At 41.4% G+C, this 19089-nt stretch overlaps 1 protein-coding gene across 1 annotated transcript in view; it reads left to right on the top strand.

Moving 5' to 3' along the window:
- Positions 1-1009: 1009 nt before the first annotated feature.
- mgat4b (alpha-1,3-mannosyl-glycoprotein 4-beta-N-acetylglucosaminyltransferase B) overlaps positions 1010-19089 on the top strand; it is a 143261-nt gene continuing 125181 nt past the window's right edge. The window contains exon 1 of the mRNA XM_084431138.1: positions 1010-1353. Within this exon, the coding sequence (XP_084287264.1) occupies positions 1257-1353 (97 nt within the window). The 5' untranslated portion in view covers positions 1010-1256. The remainder of the gene's footprint in view (positions 1354-19089) is intronic.

Genomic DNA, 19089 nt, shown 5'->3' with positions numbered 1-19089 from the left:
CTCAGTCTACTGTATTTGTGCCAGAATGCTGATAACTACAGAAGCCCTGTTTTCTGAAAGCATCGAGGTTACAGTGAGGCACTTCTAATCGAAGTGAATGAGGGTCAATGTTTGAGGAGTTTAAATGCAGAAATGTGAAGTTTATAATCTTATAAATCCACTTACATTCATTCTGTTAAAATGTGTGTATTGAGATGTTCAATGTCTTTCTTGTAGGGTAAAGCATAGCCTCAATTTAACACAGTAAAGTTTTAATAATAATAATATTAATAAGAAGAAGTTAATAGTTTTTCTCAAATTAAAATCACGTTAACAGGCGCAACAGGTTATTTACATTATAAGACAGGTTTATAGTCAAACCAAAAGATTATTCAGACACCTTCAACATTTCTCACATTATCACAGTTTATTCACTATAGTTTAGAAAATGGTGATAAAATATGAGCAGAACTCAGCTGATATTTGACTGGTTTTGTCCGTCCTTCTGTTAGACTGTCTCACACATGAATTATGTTGAATATCTGTCAGCTGTTAAATTTAACTACACAATTAGATAATACCAGTTTAGCTCAACCAATCACCAAGCAATGCTTCATTTTGTTCAGTCTGTGTGTAAAAAGATCTTATTAGCAATTAAAGAAAAATATAATTTTTGGTCCCTTTTTTTGAATAAATTTTACTGTAGTCCACTGTATGAAGAATTTTTGGGTATAATATGTCACAGTTTACTTTATTTTGCTTTCCTCACTTACATAAATGAACTATAGTGTCCTGCACCCACTGGTAAAAAGAAAATATCAAAAATGATATCTGGTGTCTGAATCATTTTTGGTTTGACTGTAGAACAGGCCGCACTCTTAAACGTGTTACAGCAAAGCCTGTGCTCATCTTTGAGAAACACCAGGACTCAAATACTAGGCTGTTTGCAATATGAATCAAAACTGCAGTACAGTGTAGCCTACAACATGAACTGATGCTCAAGTAAACCGTGCGCGTGTGTTTCTACTTCGACCGCGAGGAGGAGCAGCTGCACCGCGTGCACGAGCCCGAACATACACACTCTCTCTCTCTCTCTCTCTCTCTCTCTCTCTCTCTCTCTCTTACAAACACACACACACCCTCCTGTATAAACGGCATCTGTCTGTACACAGGCTCTCACATTTTCATCCCTCATGTGCGCGCGCTGTCATTAACGCACGCACGCACGCACGCAGCGCACGGTTCGGTTCGGACATGATCCCGGCGCGGACCCGGAGATGAGGCTCAGAAATGGCACCTTCCTAACAGTCATACTCTTCGCGTTGTGTGGGTTTATATCGTTATCCTGGTACACCGCATTCAGCAATTCCAAAGGTAAGACTCGTGTTTACTGTCCGTCTCGCGCTGCGTTCTGCTGGAACGCGTCATGCTCCACTGCGTTCTGTTCGAACGCGTCATGTTCCGCCGCGTTCTGTCATGCATTCAGATGCGGAGCTGCAGCTGTTCACGACGACTCGAACACCTTCTGTCTCCACTGCTCCTCAAACTATCACAGGCCTGATGCTGTTTCACTAACACAAAGACTTCTCGATAATAACAGCTGAATGTAGACGCACATCCAGCCGTGGAGCGTGTTCTGCTGAGATGCGTGTTTCTGTTGGGCTTTGAGGGTTTGCACTCTCCAAAGAGGCTGTGTCCACCAGTGTTCAGTTTGGCGCATGTTTTTGAAATGCAGGAGGTTAATTTGAGTCTGAGCATGTTGTCTACAAACCTCAGGATAGATGCGTTTGCTCTTGTCTGGACTGTGATGGATCATCATCCCTTCATCTGTGTGATTGATATCTTCCATCAGAAGACAGCTGGAGTTACTGAGAATGTGTGATGTTTGTGATATATGAGAAGTGGGCATGATGTTTGTGTAGCGATAAAGCTTCCAGAATTGCTCTGTTGGCCTTTTTCTCCTTGCTTACCCTGCAGTGTGTGTGTGTGTGTGTGTGTGTGTGTGTGTGTGTGTGTTCATTAATGAAGCTGTACGGTTACACCTGTGTGCTCAAGTGTTTTAATGCATGATTGCTGAGCATTTTGGGTGATAAGGAGTGAGTTTTCTCTCCTGACTGACTCTTAGAGTAGTTGAGCTGGTCTCAAATCGAATCGGTTAATGGCTTTTGCTTTATCAAGTGTGACCAGCAGAAAGTTCTCCACTGGTCCATGAGGCCAGTGTTTGGGATAGTGTGGTTCTCACTGGATCATGAGTCGGTGGATGAATGGACTGGAACTGAATCCTCCTGAATTGTGTTTTCGCTCCAGCGCATTAGTGTTTGTTTGTGTGTAACATCCTGTGCTCCTGAACATCTGCTTTTGCTCATCGCATCTATAGACACCAACCCTCTTATCCTCTTATCCTCTCATCCTCTCACTCCTCCTCCTCATCGTGGGCTAATGGTTATAGACTCTGACTGGTAACCCGAAGGTAGCAGGTTCAATCCTCAATACTAGCAGGAAAATCGGAGGTGCTTTTGATCACCGAACCCCCAATCGCTCCCCAACGGCGCAGTGAATGTGTGTGTGTGTTCAGTACTCACCACTTCTTAATGTGTGTGCGTTAACTTAGATGTGTTAAATGAATAGATAAAGAGTATTGGTTACCATACTTGGCCTCCAAATGTCACTTTCACTTTCACTCTTCCCAAACATTATTCCAGTGTATTTTAGTTCCTGTTATTTTGGACTGTTTTTGACAGGATTGCTCCTCTGGAAACACACACAAAGCTTGACTCATGTTTATGGAGATGTTTTTATACAGTAAATGGTTTGATTGTACAGTGGACAGTTTGAGCTGGTTTGCGAGTTTGTCCACTCCTCTTTTCCAGTTACAAGGATTTGGATTTTTTATTTGCCTTGCTAAAAGACTGTGTGTGTGTGTGTGTGTGTGTGTGTGTGTGTGTGTGTGTGTTCATCATCTCTGAATGGGCTCATGAACCTCATCAGGTATAATAGACACATGTGAGCTTGTCTGACATTCACTGGGTGAATCTCACAACAGCTGTCAAGGAGTGTCTGTCATATTCGCCTCAGTATTGAAAAAAAAAAAGTATATATATATATATATATAATTATTATTTATTTATTTTTTTTGCATATAAAAATGTAAGCCTTTTTAAGGACTAAAGGCCCGTTCACACACAAACGCATTTATCTTCACACATAAAGATATAGTTCTAAGAATTGAACAAACAGTGCTGGGCAACGAACTCAAGCTCCTCCCACATTTCTCTTTAAAAATACTCATTTTATACTCATTGGTTTTCTCTATTCTCTGTGCTTCTGTGTTTGTCAATGCGTCATGGGTCGGGTCAGAGGTCACTCTTTCGCCAATAAATTAATGCATATGGCCGTCTTCCGGAAGCTAGTTATTTTAGTTGATAAAGCTGTAAATATGGATATTTCTCACTCAAATGCATGGCTTCGCTTCAGGAGGTCTTTATCAAACCCCGGAGCCGTACGGATTACTTTTAGCATGGATGGAAGTGCTTTTTTGGGCTTCAAAATCTCATCCTCCATTCACTGCCCTTATAAAGCTTGGAAGAGCCAGGATTTGTTTAGTAAAACTCATATACACCTATAGGATTGGTAGAGTGTAAGATAATAGGGTACTTTTCATTTTGGGGTGAGCTAACACTAAGTCTACTGCATTGCACAAAATTAAACTGTACATTTATAAAACTTACTGTTTTGGATTTAATGAATGGTTAGTGTATATATCAACAAAACAGTAGTATGTCCTTACAGGAAGACTTTCAGAAATGAAAATAAAATGGTAATCTTACTGGGGAAAATAACCCAGACATTTTATCATAGGATTGTCCCTGTCACTGCTTGGCAGGTTGTTGTTAAGTATGGGTGCACATACAGTAGGGCACATTTCGAATGCACTTTGTCAATAGTCTTATCACACAGCGGTTGTGTGGTGAAGCCGGAAGAATTCAACACAAGCAGACAGGCCTGAACACGAGCAGATCAAGGCAGACATAATTCAGCCGTCATAAAACCGTCTGATCGCTGCCGACTGATGTCCAGCTCCCGCGACCCACCACAACACACCGCTCAGCGTTTAACGGGCTCTGCCAAAATGTTCACTGGCCCCGCCACAAAACAGTAATAAAGAAATAAAATAGGCCAAGTTACTAGCCTCTTTCACTCATACAGTCTTTACTGGTCATCTACTGGGATTGCTGTGTGTCTTTGTTGTCTTTGACCCACGACATTAGTCAGTGAGGTTATGACTCCAAAAACTACAAGCCTAATAATCAAATATTGTTAAAGACAAGTAAACTGTTAGTTATAAAATAAGAAGAAATAATCCAATTACAAAGCAATAGGACGAATACAATACATACAAGTAAAATAAACACTGTTTTTCAGGGGAGTCTAACAGTGGTTTTCAGGTAGATAACATGAATAATCAAATGTAAAATAGCACTGCAGTCTTCCCTGTAGACATTCAATATGGATGAATCCTTATTAAAGTTACTGAAGTTATTCAGTCAAGAGCAGTGTGAGTTATTATACATTTGTTTTTTGTCCTTTGTTGTTAAACAACAAAAACAGTATTAGGAATATTAGGCTGCTGTCACTTTAAGAGCTGCACGGATCCAGTATACTGATACACATGCGTTTCATTTCTCAACTGTTTATGTTCACTGAAGACATAACTGACTGTTCAAGACCATAATTTTTTTTTTACATAACTTTGTGTGAATTTGTCTGTTCGAGCACAAGAAGACGTGAATTCTCACATGCTGTCTGAGAAGCGGCTTTCTGTGCGCACACAAAACTTCACACTATTGAGTTGAGTTCTTCAACGCCGCCTTGCACTTGAATATTTAAAGGGTTAGTTCACCCAAAAATGAAAACTCTGTCAGTAATTACTCACCCTCATGTTGTTCCAACCCCGTAAGACCTTCGTTCATCTTCGGAACACAAATTAAGATATTTTGGATTAAATCTGAGAGCTGGCTCACTCCTCCATAGGCTTCTAAGGGACTGAAACTTGCTGGCCCAGAAAATGTATTAAAGACATCGTTAATATAGTCCAAGTGACTCCAGTGGCTCAATCTTAAGTTTATAAAGCGACGAGAATACTTTTTGTGCGCAAAAACAAACAAAAATAACGACTTTTTTCCACTTTTCATTTCCTTCTCTCTGGGCCTCGGGTCTTTTCGCGTAGTGTTTAAGCGTAGCGGGTCTGTGTTGCACGTCACGTTAATACATTTTCTGGGCCAGCAAGTTTCAGTCCCTTAGAAGCCTATGGAGGAGTGAGACAGCTCTCAGATTTAATCAAAAATATCTTAATTTGTGTTCTGAAGATGAACGAAGGTCTTATGGGGTTGGAACAACATGAGGGAGAGTAATTACTGACAGAATTTTTATTTTTGGGTGAACTATCCCTTTAAATTGGCAAAGCTTAAAAACACATGCTTATGGACCAGAATTTAAATAGTGCAAGGCGGCGCTAAACAAAAGGCGCTATTACACCCTATGGCTAACACAACTCCACCACTTTATAATCTTGTGAGCTCACACTGGAAACTTTTGACTTGCTTTACCAAAGAGGATAGTTGACCCACCAGAAATGAAAAAGTTTTTCTTTTTATAAAAGAGCACCGTTCTGCTAAACATCAGTTGAATGGTTGAACAGAGGACAGAAAGGTCTGAGGGATAAGCTGAACTGTGTCTTTAAGCGGGAGTGTTTGTGGAGCGGCGAGTCGGTTAGCAGCTCACAGTACGAGATCTGTCCGCCGCAGGTGAAAGACTCTCATTATCTGCATCCTGAAAGAGATAAAGATCAGGCTTGACCTCTCGGCGCTTGGCATTTACTTCTTGTTCAGTGTCTTTTCTTCCTCCTGGTGGCTCAGCAGAGGAGTGAAGCTCGGCCCGGATCACGTTGCCTTTGGTTCCGGCTCGAGCTGATGAGATTTCTCAGCGATACTCCCCGGTTACCCACAATCCTCCCAGCAGAGACGAGGCCAGGAATCTGAGCAACCTTAGATCGATTCAGTCTTTTGAGGGAGAAAACGGCTAGAGTAACCAGAGACGTCGTCTGGCTTCTTCCTGCAAGAATTAGCATAGTTTATTGGTTTGTGTACGGCTGTCGCTGCGACTGAAGATCCACTTTCACTAGACCAGTGTTTCCACATACAGATTTCAAAGATAGTTATCAATTTTATTGATGCAAGTATATTTTTGGATTCGTTTTTCCTCCTTTTTTTGATTCTTCATATACTTTTTGAGCTAAGATTCTCACACAAGTATCGCACACAAATGTTTATTTAAATTCAAAGATGAAATGTGTTCATATTTCCGTGGACTGCAGACCCAGCAACGGGAGGAGTTTGTTTCTGAACATCTCTTGATTTCTGATAACTTCATGCGCTGACCATCTGTAACGTCATGAAATGATAAAGGATGCTGAGTTTTGTCTATCATCAGTTTTATCTCTCAGGTCATGGTGGAGAAATAGTTCTGTGAGCCCGCTAGCAAACACTCCTGCTAATAGCAACAACACGCCAGCTTCAGTGGATATCTATAGATGACTATGTCCATTTTTAGTGCTGCGGTTTGTCATTGTCACAGTATACAGCGCGCCTGCAGTGTGTGAGCCACATATATTTGTGTACAGTACTTTGCTGGCCTTAAAGTCCCCCTGTGGTGAAAATCCAGCGTTTAATGTTGTTTATGTGTCTATGTGGTGTTTTTAATATGCTTTAAGACAAACCATGTGTAGATTCATAAGTCGACACCATTGCTGAGTATTTCCTCCTTAAAACTGCAGTGAACCAAAGACAGTCTCAAACACACGCTTTGAAATCGCTGGTGTTTCTGACGTCACAAACTACCTTGTAACCAATCAGGTCACGAGGGGGGCGGGCTTTTGCATATCATTAACTGCGAACTAGCAGGGGAGTCTCAGGTAAAGCCAGGTTATACCAGTATATTTTTCTGTTAATAAGAAAAATCTGATACTTTTAGTAATATAGTAGGTTATATACTCAGTGAGTTGAGTGAGTGGATCTCTGAGCTGAGTGAGTGAGTGGAGGCGGGGCTCATTTGCATATTCATAGAACCGCGGATACCAAATGAGGCAAGGGTGTCGAGTTACATTCAAGATATTTAAAGGCATGAAAAAACATTTTAAATATGTCATTTTGGTGGTGAAAGATGAGTTTTAAGGGATAAAATGATTGATTACAGGGAGACTTTAAATCCCACAGTTCTTTTTAGAGAAACAAGAACGGTCTGTGAGGTTTAGTTTCACATGTCTTTCCTGAAGCAGCGAATCTACTTTGGTAAAGAAAATCACATCTCATCCCACCTACTGTATTTCAGTAGGACCCTTTGATTGCCGCGATGCTGAAAATAAAGTCGGAATCACAGAATCCAGTCACAAATTAAGTTTACAGTATAAATGTGAATGTCACTGAAGTTTGGCTGAATAAATCAAAAGTAGGGCTGTACACTGAATCAGATTGTGATAGTGTTTGTGAATATTAAAGCTCAAAAACACTGCTGTTGACACTCAGTTTGCTCTGCTACACACACACTGACGCTCTACATGATCCCATGCCACTGAGGGAGTGTTTCCTCCCTACTCGGTGTCGAGTGCATGTCTCAGCATGACTGTGAGCGCTCCTGCTAATGTGCGTTCCTCTGTTAATCATCACATCGCCTGCACTCGAGTCCGCCTCATCTTCAGCTGGACTCCTCGTCCGGTCGGCGGAGAGCAACTGGCCCATCAGTGAGGCTGAGGAGGAGTGAGTTACTTAGATTTGTTAAGATGAATTTAGAGACTTTATCCCCGATAAATGTCTAAGCTTTTTTAGCACTCTTGAATGTGTCGTGCTTCATCATGCTAACGGAAAATGTTGAACTGTCAGCACCCAAAAACACTATAAATCCTATATATATATATATTAAAGTCCAGGGATCAGAAAGTAAAAGTCCTGCCATATGTTTATTCCACCCATGAACCCAGCCAGCTGATTTCACTAATTACTTTGGAAAAACTGTGCTAATTAGCAAATCCAGGTGATTGGAACAAAATATTGAGGAGGACTTTTACTTTCTGAACCTGGACTCAGATATATATAGTCAACATTTGAAGTGGATCAAAACAGTTAATCAAAGTTGTAAGAAGGGTATTGTTCAAAATGAGTGTATAACTTTGAAAGGTTTCGATCCAATTCAAATGTTGACTACTGTGTGTATATATATATATATTAGTCGAGTTTTCAAACATCAATACGCAGTTTTAAAATTAATATGCAGTATATATATTTTTTTTCCCAAGAACACATAAGGTGTTTAATTTCATTGTTTGCCATGTTAGTCCCTCCTTGTTTGTTTGGTTTGTTTTTGCCTGTATTGTCATCCTCCACCAGGAACATTGTTCAGCACGAACACCGGTCACATGCACCAAAGTTTGCATGAGCGCTGTGCTGTCTCGGCTCACTGTTGCTTGGAGACTTTTGTCTGTCGCGACCCCAAGCGCTCATGACTCTCTCCTGATCCCAGAGCAAGAGTAAAAGACATGTGACGCTCTGAAAGAGCAGTGTGTTTAACGCTCCGTCATCCTTGATGGATGAGGTGGTTACTTAGTACACTTTTAGAGTAATAGATTAACAAAATCAGTGACCAATAAAGAAAATATTCCCTTGATTTTAGCAGGGAAAGTGTTTTCTTGTAGGAGTTTTATCATTCATGTTAACTGGAGTGCTAATCTAGGTGTGTATTGCTTTTGTTTAATCCAGATATGTGTGTGTGAGTGTGTGTCTTGCACCTTGGTAAAGACTTGAATTATTCAGGGCTCTAGACCACTTGAAACCCTCCCTCAATAGAGGCCCGGATGAAAAGAGAGCCAGCGCTCAATCCAACCGACTGAAGCACGTCTAAATATTTCATTCATCCAAGGCCACAGATTCTGCTAAAGCACTGATCAGCTCGCTACCAATGCTAATGAGGGTTTAGACTTAGGATTTCATTCTACCTGACTTCAGAACAGACAAACATCTTCTCTGTGGATGCACTACTAGCAGAAGTGCTCGACGTTTTCAATGGCCAGTACCAATATCAGCGTGGTCAATGGCTGATATGTACAAAAACAGTTTAATAATAGTTTTGGGTACTTGTGATCCATATACTACACCTACTGCAGTGTTTCCATCACTAAAAATCGAGAGTGAAAACACTTAGAGTGCCTTAATGCACTGAAACCGTGATATTAAAAGATCAAATTCAGCAAACACCTTGTTGATGATGCATTATATACAGTCGAGATGCACCGATATGAACATTTTCCAGATACCGATAACGCTTTATATTTGAAAGCCGACAACCGATATATTGCCCGATAAATCTGATCACAAAAACAAGTCTCATGTCCCAAACACACAATTATAATGATATTCTCATTATATCTTTATGGACATGTTGACATGTTGCACTGAACTATATTTTCCTTTCAAAATGATTCAAATTATATTTCAAGCAATTCAAACCCGTCATGTTGAACAGTTCTCAGCTGAAGGAAATAAACCATCATTTATCAGCTTTAATATATCGGCCCGATAGTGATAACATAAAAAATGAGCATATTTTTTATTTTTTTTATTTTACCTTTATTTAACCAGGTGAGCACGTAGAGAACACGTTCTCAATTGAAACGGCGACCTGGCAAAATATATCAGCCGCTATGGTGGCCAATATATTGTGCATCCCTAATACAGGCAAGCAGAGGAGCCCCGATTATGAATAAAAAGGAACAGCGTTGATATTCAGCGTTCGTCTGCATGGTTGTGTATCGCGTGCATCATCGCTGTCTCGCTACATTAGTACTTGGCTAACAGACCTGGTAAAAATGACTGATAGCGGAGGAAAGTCTTGTTTTGCCCTCCAGGTGGGCGTTTCTATAAGGGTCATATGTCAACGTCATATGAAAATTATGAATATATACAGTAGGTTAGTCACTGAATGACACAAACTGCTTGTGTTTCAGGTTATTTATTTTTTTATCAATGAAACGTCTCCATGTAACAGTTTGAGTGGAAGAGGTGTTTATCACACAGTCTGTGTTCTGTGAGGTGCTGACGATCCGTGATGCACGTGTGTGTGTGTGTGTGTGTGTGTGTGTGTGTGTGTGTGTGTGTGCGTGCCTGTAGGCAGGAACAGTCTTGTCTCTCTTCATTTAGCCATAGTGTTGTAGCTCATGTAGCCCTTTTCTTTCTCTCATTAAATATGATGTGGCACTGTGCCAAAGGCTGGATTATGCAAGCCGCTCTCCCTCCTGACTACACACACACACACACACACACACACACACACACACACACAGAGCAACTGATGAGAGCGCAGGTTAGCAGGTGGCAGCATTTATAATTGATGCGACTGATGTTTTACCTGTGATTTCCATATGGAGAAGCGCAGGTGTGTGTTCACCCATGTGTATTCAACGTTTACTTCTATTTCACTGTGGAGCAAATCTGTCTCGTGGAGGTTTACACTGTTATTCTCCTGTTATTCTCCACGGTGCATTAGGTGTCTTTAACTGCCAAAAGTGCCAAGCACAATGAGGATTTTAGGCAAAATGGCTGAAATAATCATAAAAACAATCAGTAGAAGGTTTATCACTTTCGACCAATAGGTGGCGCTGTGACCAAATTGATGTGTTGTGGTCAGAGTGAGGTGACAATGACACATGCCAAGTTTGGTGTCAATATGTCAAGGCATTGCAGAGATAAAGCCTCAGAGTCGTTTTGGCATCATTTTGTGGATGCGATATACAAAGCAGTTTCGTCTATTGACACGAAATCCACAGCTTTTGGCCGCCATGGTGTGAAGATGATGCGATTCGATGTTGGTGAATATCTGAGCAATGGTCTTGGAGGAGTTTGAAAAAGTAGAGGTCAAACTAATCAAAAGCTATAAGCATTTTTTGAAATTTCATTATAATTTGCCCCAAGTTTCATAACGATACACCAATGTGTTCGTAAAATATTGCATTTTACTACAAAATTCTAAATAGCCGATATGGGAAAATTGTGTATTGTTTGACTCCGCATGCTGCACTGAATCTAAAGAGAGCAGTGATGTTTTTGTGTGTGTGTGTGTGATTTTGACCAAACTGTTCAGAAGTTGTATGCAAAAATGTAATTTCTTTCATATCTCCTGACCACTAGGTGGCACTGCGCTGAAACTGTGCAGGTATCCTTATGGTAGTCATGGTTGTCATAAGACACACCAGGTTTGGTGAGAACACGCTAAAGTGTTGTGGAGATAAAGCCTCATGTCCAGTTTGTGCACTTTGTTGAATTCAGTCACGCATTATTCAAAAACCAACTTGAATTTCATAACATTTTGTCGGCATGGCCTGAAAACGATCTGGTTCAATTTTCATGAAAATGGAGAAATGGCCTTGATGGAGTTCGGAGTTTTTCAGAAATTTAAAACGGATTTTCAAAAAGGAATCGGAGGAAAAACATTATTTTGTTTCTAGTCCTTACAGTTTAAAAGTCATTAGCATACGCGTAAGTGAAACTTTGGACAGTTGGTGGCGCTACAGGGATTGAGTTAGATACTCGAGATTTGCTGTGGTTACTGTTTAGACGGTCCTCTATCTGTGTGCCAAATTCCACAACTTTCCCGCGAGCGGCTCTATGGGAGGCCAAAGACTCGAGCGAAAAAAGAAAAAGGAGAGCGCCAACGGGTGCTTGGCCACTAATTACAGAAATTAACCAAGATTATTCTTTCTGAGGATCCATTGGCATTAGGAGGAGGCTTCTTTATGTCTTATATCAGGGAATTATGGTCAGTGTTTTGCAGTGGGATGTAGTATCACTGTAGATTATAAAAATAGGAGTAATACATTGATTAGAAAGGTTATTGGCCTTATTCCTGATCCACTCGAGGTCTTACGAAGGTCATCCACCGCACTGTACTTTTAGTGGACTTAAAAGTTAATTTAGTGTTAGATTAGTGGTGCCTCAGTGTTTGTATTAGTTTTTTTTTAATGAAGTTGTGTAATTCCTTGGATAGATTGTTGTTTTTAATGTTTAATTGTCTATTTGTGTTGTTTAATGGTGGCAAATGAGTTTACCCTTACAGGGATTAATAAAGTGTTCTAATCATCTAATCTATAAGAATCAAGCTGTAATTACACGCAGGTACTTATTCAATTTAAGTACAATGTATAAACATGAATGCAGACATGAAGTGATTCATTTAAATGTTAGTACATGGTAGTGAAAAGCACTTAATAGAAAGTGGGACCCTCTTTGACATGTTTGCAGTTTCTCCATTGACGGAGAGTAGAGTTTAACCCATGTGTGGTTTATTGAAACCAACTCAAAACATGAACATGACTCGACTTGACGACACTCTCCAACCGCGGGTTACAAACAACCAAACACAGCTAGACATGAGGGCTATAAATAAAGACTAATGATTACACCTGTGAGTATTCAAGATGATAAACCAATGACACGACAGAACTGAGAACCACCTGACAAAACAAACCAATGAAAACACCACACATGAACCAGAGGAATCACATGACAATAACAGGAACCATGGCTATGAGAAACTTCAAAATAAAAGATGTAAACTACACACACTCACACCCCTTATCTAGTTAGACATGAAGACATGAGATGAACATAAACAAAACCTAGAACAGATGTGACAACAGTATAGATATAGATGCAATAAAGATGATCAATAATTGAACATTTTGTAGTCATATGGCTTTACCCTAAAATAAAAATAAAAAACCATAAAAGTGACCAAATGCCTCTGCACTATATACTCAAGTCTTCTGCAGATGTGTGTGAGGAACAGAGTGAAATTTAAGTCATTATTTACATTTACATTTACATTTACATTTACATTTACATTTTACATTTACATTTACATTTACATTTACATTGTAATGTATGTAAAGTCATTGTAAAGTCATTATTTACTCATTATTAACTTTTTAACCGCATTGATCGCATCATTGAGAGACTCAAATTGAAGGGATTGTTGAATTGACAGATTGAATCTAGGCTTTCATTCCACACACACACACACACACACACACACACACACACACACACACACACACACACACACACACACACACACACACACACAGAGCACATCAGATATGGTAAACTGAAGCCCACATGCACATGAGTTTGATCTGGCGTGTCTCCAAGAGGCTCCAGCTGCCGTAACCTTACTTGATGTAAATAAAAGCCTAAATTAAATCAGTTCATCATATAAAATTGATCATGTCTCTGAAGAAACTGCTTGATTAATATGGATTTGTTTTATGATAACTTTAACACATTACTTTTTTTTTAGTTTGCAGTGACTTTCAATGGACGGACAAAAATGATGAAAGTATAAAAAAAAAAAATTGAAATATTACAGTAAATAATGGCAGTTTTTTTGTAGTATTTTATCACTAAAATATGATATGAGGGTCAGTACTAATAGAGCATTTATTTCTGGTGAGCTTCTGCTGGTACAGTGGAGAAAGGAGGTTTTGTGTGTGTCAGGCTCACTGTGAAGGGTGGATGTTCTGGGTCAGAGAGATAGGAGGGCTAGAAGCCTGTGTATTGTGTGTAAAGTCACGGTCACACACTGCACACACTGCACACACTGCTGAGGGCCTGATGAGGAATGAAGACGAGACCTGACAGACCTGCACTAATGCACTGAACACCCATAGCTGGAGAAATCATCATCATCATCGTCGTCATCAACGGTATCATCATCATCATCATCATCATCATCATCATCATATCCCAGCCAACTGCTCTCAAACACTGCCCTAAAGTTTGTTAAATATGATGGAAAGCAGCCTTTGGGGATGTCCTGAAATATAAAACTAAATATTCATAGATGAAGTGGTTTAAATACTAATATGTAATATTTATAAAACTTGTTCCCATTTAAAAGTGAGAGAATATGTTTGTTTTGAGTTTGAGTTAGTCTAGTAATTATTATAGCTTTATATGAAACACTAGAAATCTATGAACAAATGAGAGTGTGTGTGTGTGTGTGTGTGTGTGTGTGTGTGTGTGTGTGTGTGTGTGTGTGTGTGTGTGTGAGGGCTGTGCAACGATTAATCGCATCCATAATAAAAGTTTGTGTTTACTGTTTACATAATATGTGTGTGTCTACTGTGTATAATTATTTTGTATTTATAAATACAAACACATGCATGTATATACATTTCATAATTTATATTATATATACATTTAAATATTTCATGTTTCCACAAACACACACCTGTGACCGTGTTACATTAGTGTTACTCCACACACACACACACACCTGTGACCGCGTTACATTAGTGTTACTCCACCCACCCACACACACACACACACACACACACACACACACACACACACACACCTGTGACCGTGTTACATTAGTGTTACTCCACACACACACACACACCTGTGACCGCGTTACATTAGTGTTACTCCACCCACCCACACACACACACACACACACACACACACACACACACACCTGTGACCGCGTTACATTAGTGTTACTCCACCCACCCACACACACACACACACACACACCTGTGACCGCGTTACATTAGTGTTACTCCACCCACCCACCCACACCCACCCACACACACACACACACACACACACACCTGTGACCGCGTTACATTAGTGTTACTCCACCCACACACACACACACACCTGTGACCGCGTTACATTAGTGTTACTCCACCCACACACACACACCTGTGACTGCGTTACATTAGTGTTACTCCACACACACACACACACACACACACACACACACACACACACACACACACACCTGTGACCGCGTTACATTAGTGTTACTCCACAAACACACACCTGTGACCGCGTTACATTAGTGTTACTCCACCCACACACACAAACACACACCTGTGACCGCGTTACATTAGTGTTACTCCACCCACACACACACACACACACACACACACACACACACACACACACACACACACCTGTGACCGCGTTACATTAGTGTTACTCCACCCACACACACAAACACACACCTGTGACCGCGTTACATTAGTGTTACTCCACACACACACACACACACACACACACACACCTGTGACCGCGTTACATTAGTGTTACTCCACAAACACACACCTGTGACCGCGTTACATTAGAGTTACTCCACACACACACACACACACACACACACACACACACACACACACACACACACACACACACACACTGTGACCGCGTTACATTAGTGTTACTCCACAAACACACACATGTGACCGCGTTACATTAGTGTTACTCCACAAACACACACACACACACACACACACACACCTGTGACCGCGTTACATTAGTGTTACTCCACAAACACACACACACACACACACACACACACCTGTGACCGCGTTACATTAGTGTTACTCCACAAACACACACACACACACACACACACCTGTGACTGCGTTATATTAGTGTTACTCCACACTCACACACCTGTGACCGCGTTACATTAGTGTTACTCCACAAACACACACATGTGACCGCGTTACATTAGTGTTACTCCACAAACACACACACACACACACACACACACACACACACACCTGTGACCGCGTTACATTAGTGTTACTCCACAAACACACACACACACACACACACACACACACCTGTGACCGCGTTACATTAGTGTTACTCCACAAACACACACCTGTGACTCGTTATATTAGTGTTACTCCACACTCACACACCTGTGACTGCGTTACATTAGTGTTACTCCACAAACACACACCTGTGACCACGTTATATTAGTGTTACTCCACACTCACACACCTGTGACCACATTACATTAGTGTTACTCCACAAACACACACCTGTGACTGCGTTACATTAGTGTTACTCCACAAACACACCTGTGACCGCATTACATTAGTGTTACTCCACACACACACACCTGTGACCACGTTATATTAGTGTTACTCCACACTCACACACCTGTGACTGCGTTACATTAGTGTTACTCCACAAACACACACCTGTGACTGCGTTACATTAGTGTTACTCCACAAACACACCTGTGACCGCATTACATTAGTGTTACTCCACACTCACACACACCTGTGACTGCGTTATATTAGTGTTACTCCACACTCACACACACACCTGTGACTGCGTTACATTAGTGTTACTCCACACTCACACACCTGTGACTGCGTTACATTAGTGTTACTCCACAAACACACCTGTGACCGCATTACATTAGTGTTACTCCACACTCACACACACCTGTGACCGCATTACATTAGTGTTACTCCACACTCACACACACCTGTGACTGTGTTACTCCACACTCACACACACCTGTGACCGCATTACATTAGTGTTTCTCCACACTCACACACACCTGTGACTGTGTTACTCCACACTCACACACCTGTGACTGCGTTATATTAGTGTTACTCCACACTCACACACACCTGTGACTGCGTTACATTAGTGTTACTCCACACTCACACACCTGTGACTGCGTTACATTAGTGTTACTCCACACTCACACACCTGTGACTGTGTTATATTAGTGTTACTCCACACTCACACACACCTGTGACTGCGTTACATTAGTGTTACTCCACACTCACACACCTGTGACTGCATTATATTAGTGTTACTCCACACTCACACACCTGTGACTGCGTTATATTAGTGTTACTCCACACTCACACACCTGTGACTGCGTTATATTAGTGTTACTCCACACTCACACACCTGTGACCACATTACATTAGTGTTACTCCACACTCACACACCTGTGACCACATTACATTAGTGTTACTCCACACTCACACACCTGTGACTGCGTTACATTAGTGTTACTCCACAAACACACACCTGTGACTGCGTTACATTAGTGTTACTCCACAAACACACCTGTGACCGCATTACATTAGTGTTACTCCACACTCACACACACCTGTGACTGCGTTATATTAGTGTTACTCCACACTCACACACACACCTGTGACTGCGTTACATTAGTGTTACTCCACACTCACACACCTGTGACTGCGTTACATTAGTGTTACTCCACACTCACACACCTGTGACTGCGTTATATTAGTGTTACTCCACACTCACACACCTGTGACTGCGTTACATTAGTGTTACTCCACACTCACACACCTGTGACTGCGTTATATTAGTGTTACTCCACACTCACACACACCTGTGACTGCGTTACATTAGTGTTACTCCACACTCACACACCTGTGACTGCGTTATATTAGTGTTACTCCACACTCACACACACCTGTGACTGCGTTACATTAGTGTTACTCCACACTCACACACCTGTGACTGCGTTATATTAGTGTTACTCCACACTCACACACCTGTGACTGTGTTACATTAGTGTTACTCCACACTCACACACACACACCTGTGACTGCGTTACATTAGTGTTACTCCACACTCACACACACACCTGTGACTGCGTTACATTAGTGTTACTCCACACTCACACACCTGTGACTGCGTTACATTAGTGTTACTCCACACTCACACACCTGTGACTGCGTTACATTAGTGTTACTCCACACTCACACACCTGTGACTGCGTTACATTAGTGTTACTCCACACTCACACACCTGTGACTGCGTTACATTAGTGTTACTCCACACTCACACACCTGTGACTGCGTTATATTAGTGTTACTCCACACTCACACACACCTGTGACTGCGTTACATTAGTGTTACTCCACACTCACACACCTGTGACTGCGTTATATTAGTGTTACTCCACACTCACACACACCTGTGACTGCGTTACATTAGTGTTACTCCACACTCACACACCTGTGACTGCGTTATATTAGTGTTACTCCACACTCACACACCTGTGACTGTGTTACATTAGTGTTACTCCACAAACACACACCTGTGACCGCGTTACATTAGTGTTACTCCACACTCACACACACCTGTGACTGTGTTATATTAGTGTTACTCCACACTCACACACCTGTGACCGCGTTACATTAGTGTTACTCCACACTCACACACCTGTGACTGTGTTATATTAGTGTTACTCCACAAACACACACCTGTGACCGCGTTACATTAGTGTTACTCCACACTCACACACACCTGTGACTGTGTTACATTAGTGTTACTCCACAAACACACACCTGTGACCGCGTTACATTAGTGTTACTCCACACTCACACACACCTGTGACTGCGTTATATTAGTGTTACTCCACACTCACACACCTGTGACCGCGTTATATTAGTGTTACTCCACACTCACACACCTGTGACTGTGTTACATTAGTGTTACTCCACAAACACACACCTGTGACCGCGTTACATTAGTGTTACTCCACACTCACACACACACCTGTGACTGTGTTACATTAGTGTTACTCCACAAACACACACCTGTGACCGCGTTACATTAGTGTTACTCCACACTCACACACACCTGTGACTGCGTTATATTAGTGTTACTCCACACTCACACACCTGTGACTGCGTTACATTAGTGTTACTCCACACTCACACACCTGTGACTGCGTTACATTAGTGTTACTCCACAAACACACCTGTGACCGCATTACATTAGTGTTACTCCACACTCACACACACCTGTGACCGCATTACATTAGTGTTACTCCACACTCACACACAGACTGTGTTACTCCACACTCACACACACCTGTGACCGCATTACATTAGTGTTTCTCCACACTCACACACCTGTGACTGTGTTACTCCACACTCACACACCTGTGACTGCGTTATATTAGTGTTACTCCACACTCACACACACCTGTGACTGCGTTACATTAGTGTTACTCCACACTCACACACCTGTGACTGCGTTATATTAGTGTTACTCCACACTCACACACCTGTGACTGCGTTATATTAGTGTTACTCCACACTCACACACCTGTGACTGTGTTACATTAGTGTTACTCCACAAACACACACCTGTGACCGCGTTACATTAGTGTTACTCCACACTCACACACACCTGTGACT

This window comes from Rutilus rutilus (assembly GCF_951802725.1).
Source record: "Rutilus rutilus genome assembly, chromosome: 14".
Classification (NCBI taxonomy): Eukaryota; Metazoa; Chordata; class Actinopteri; order Cypriniformes; family Leuciscidae; genus Rutilus; species Rutilus rutilus.
This window is presented reverse-complemented; position numbering and strand designations above follow the sequence as displayed.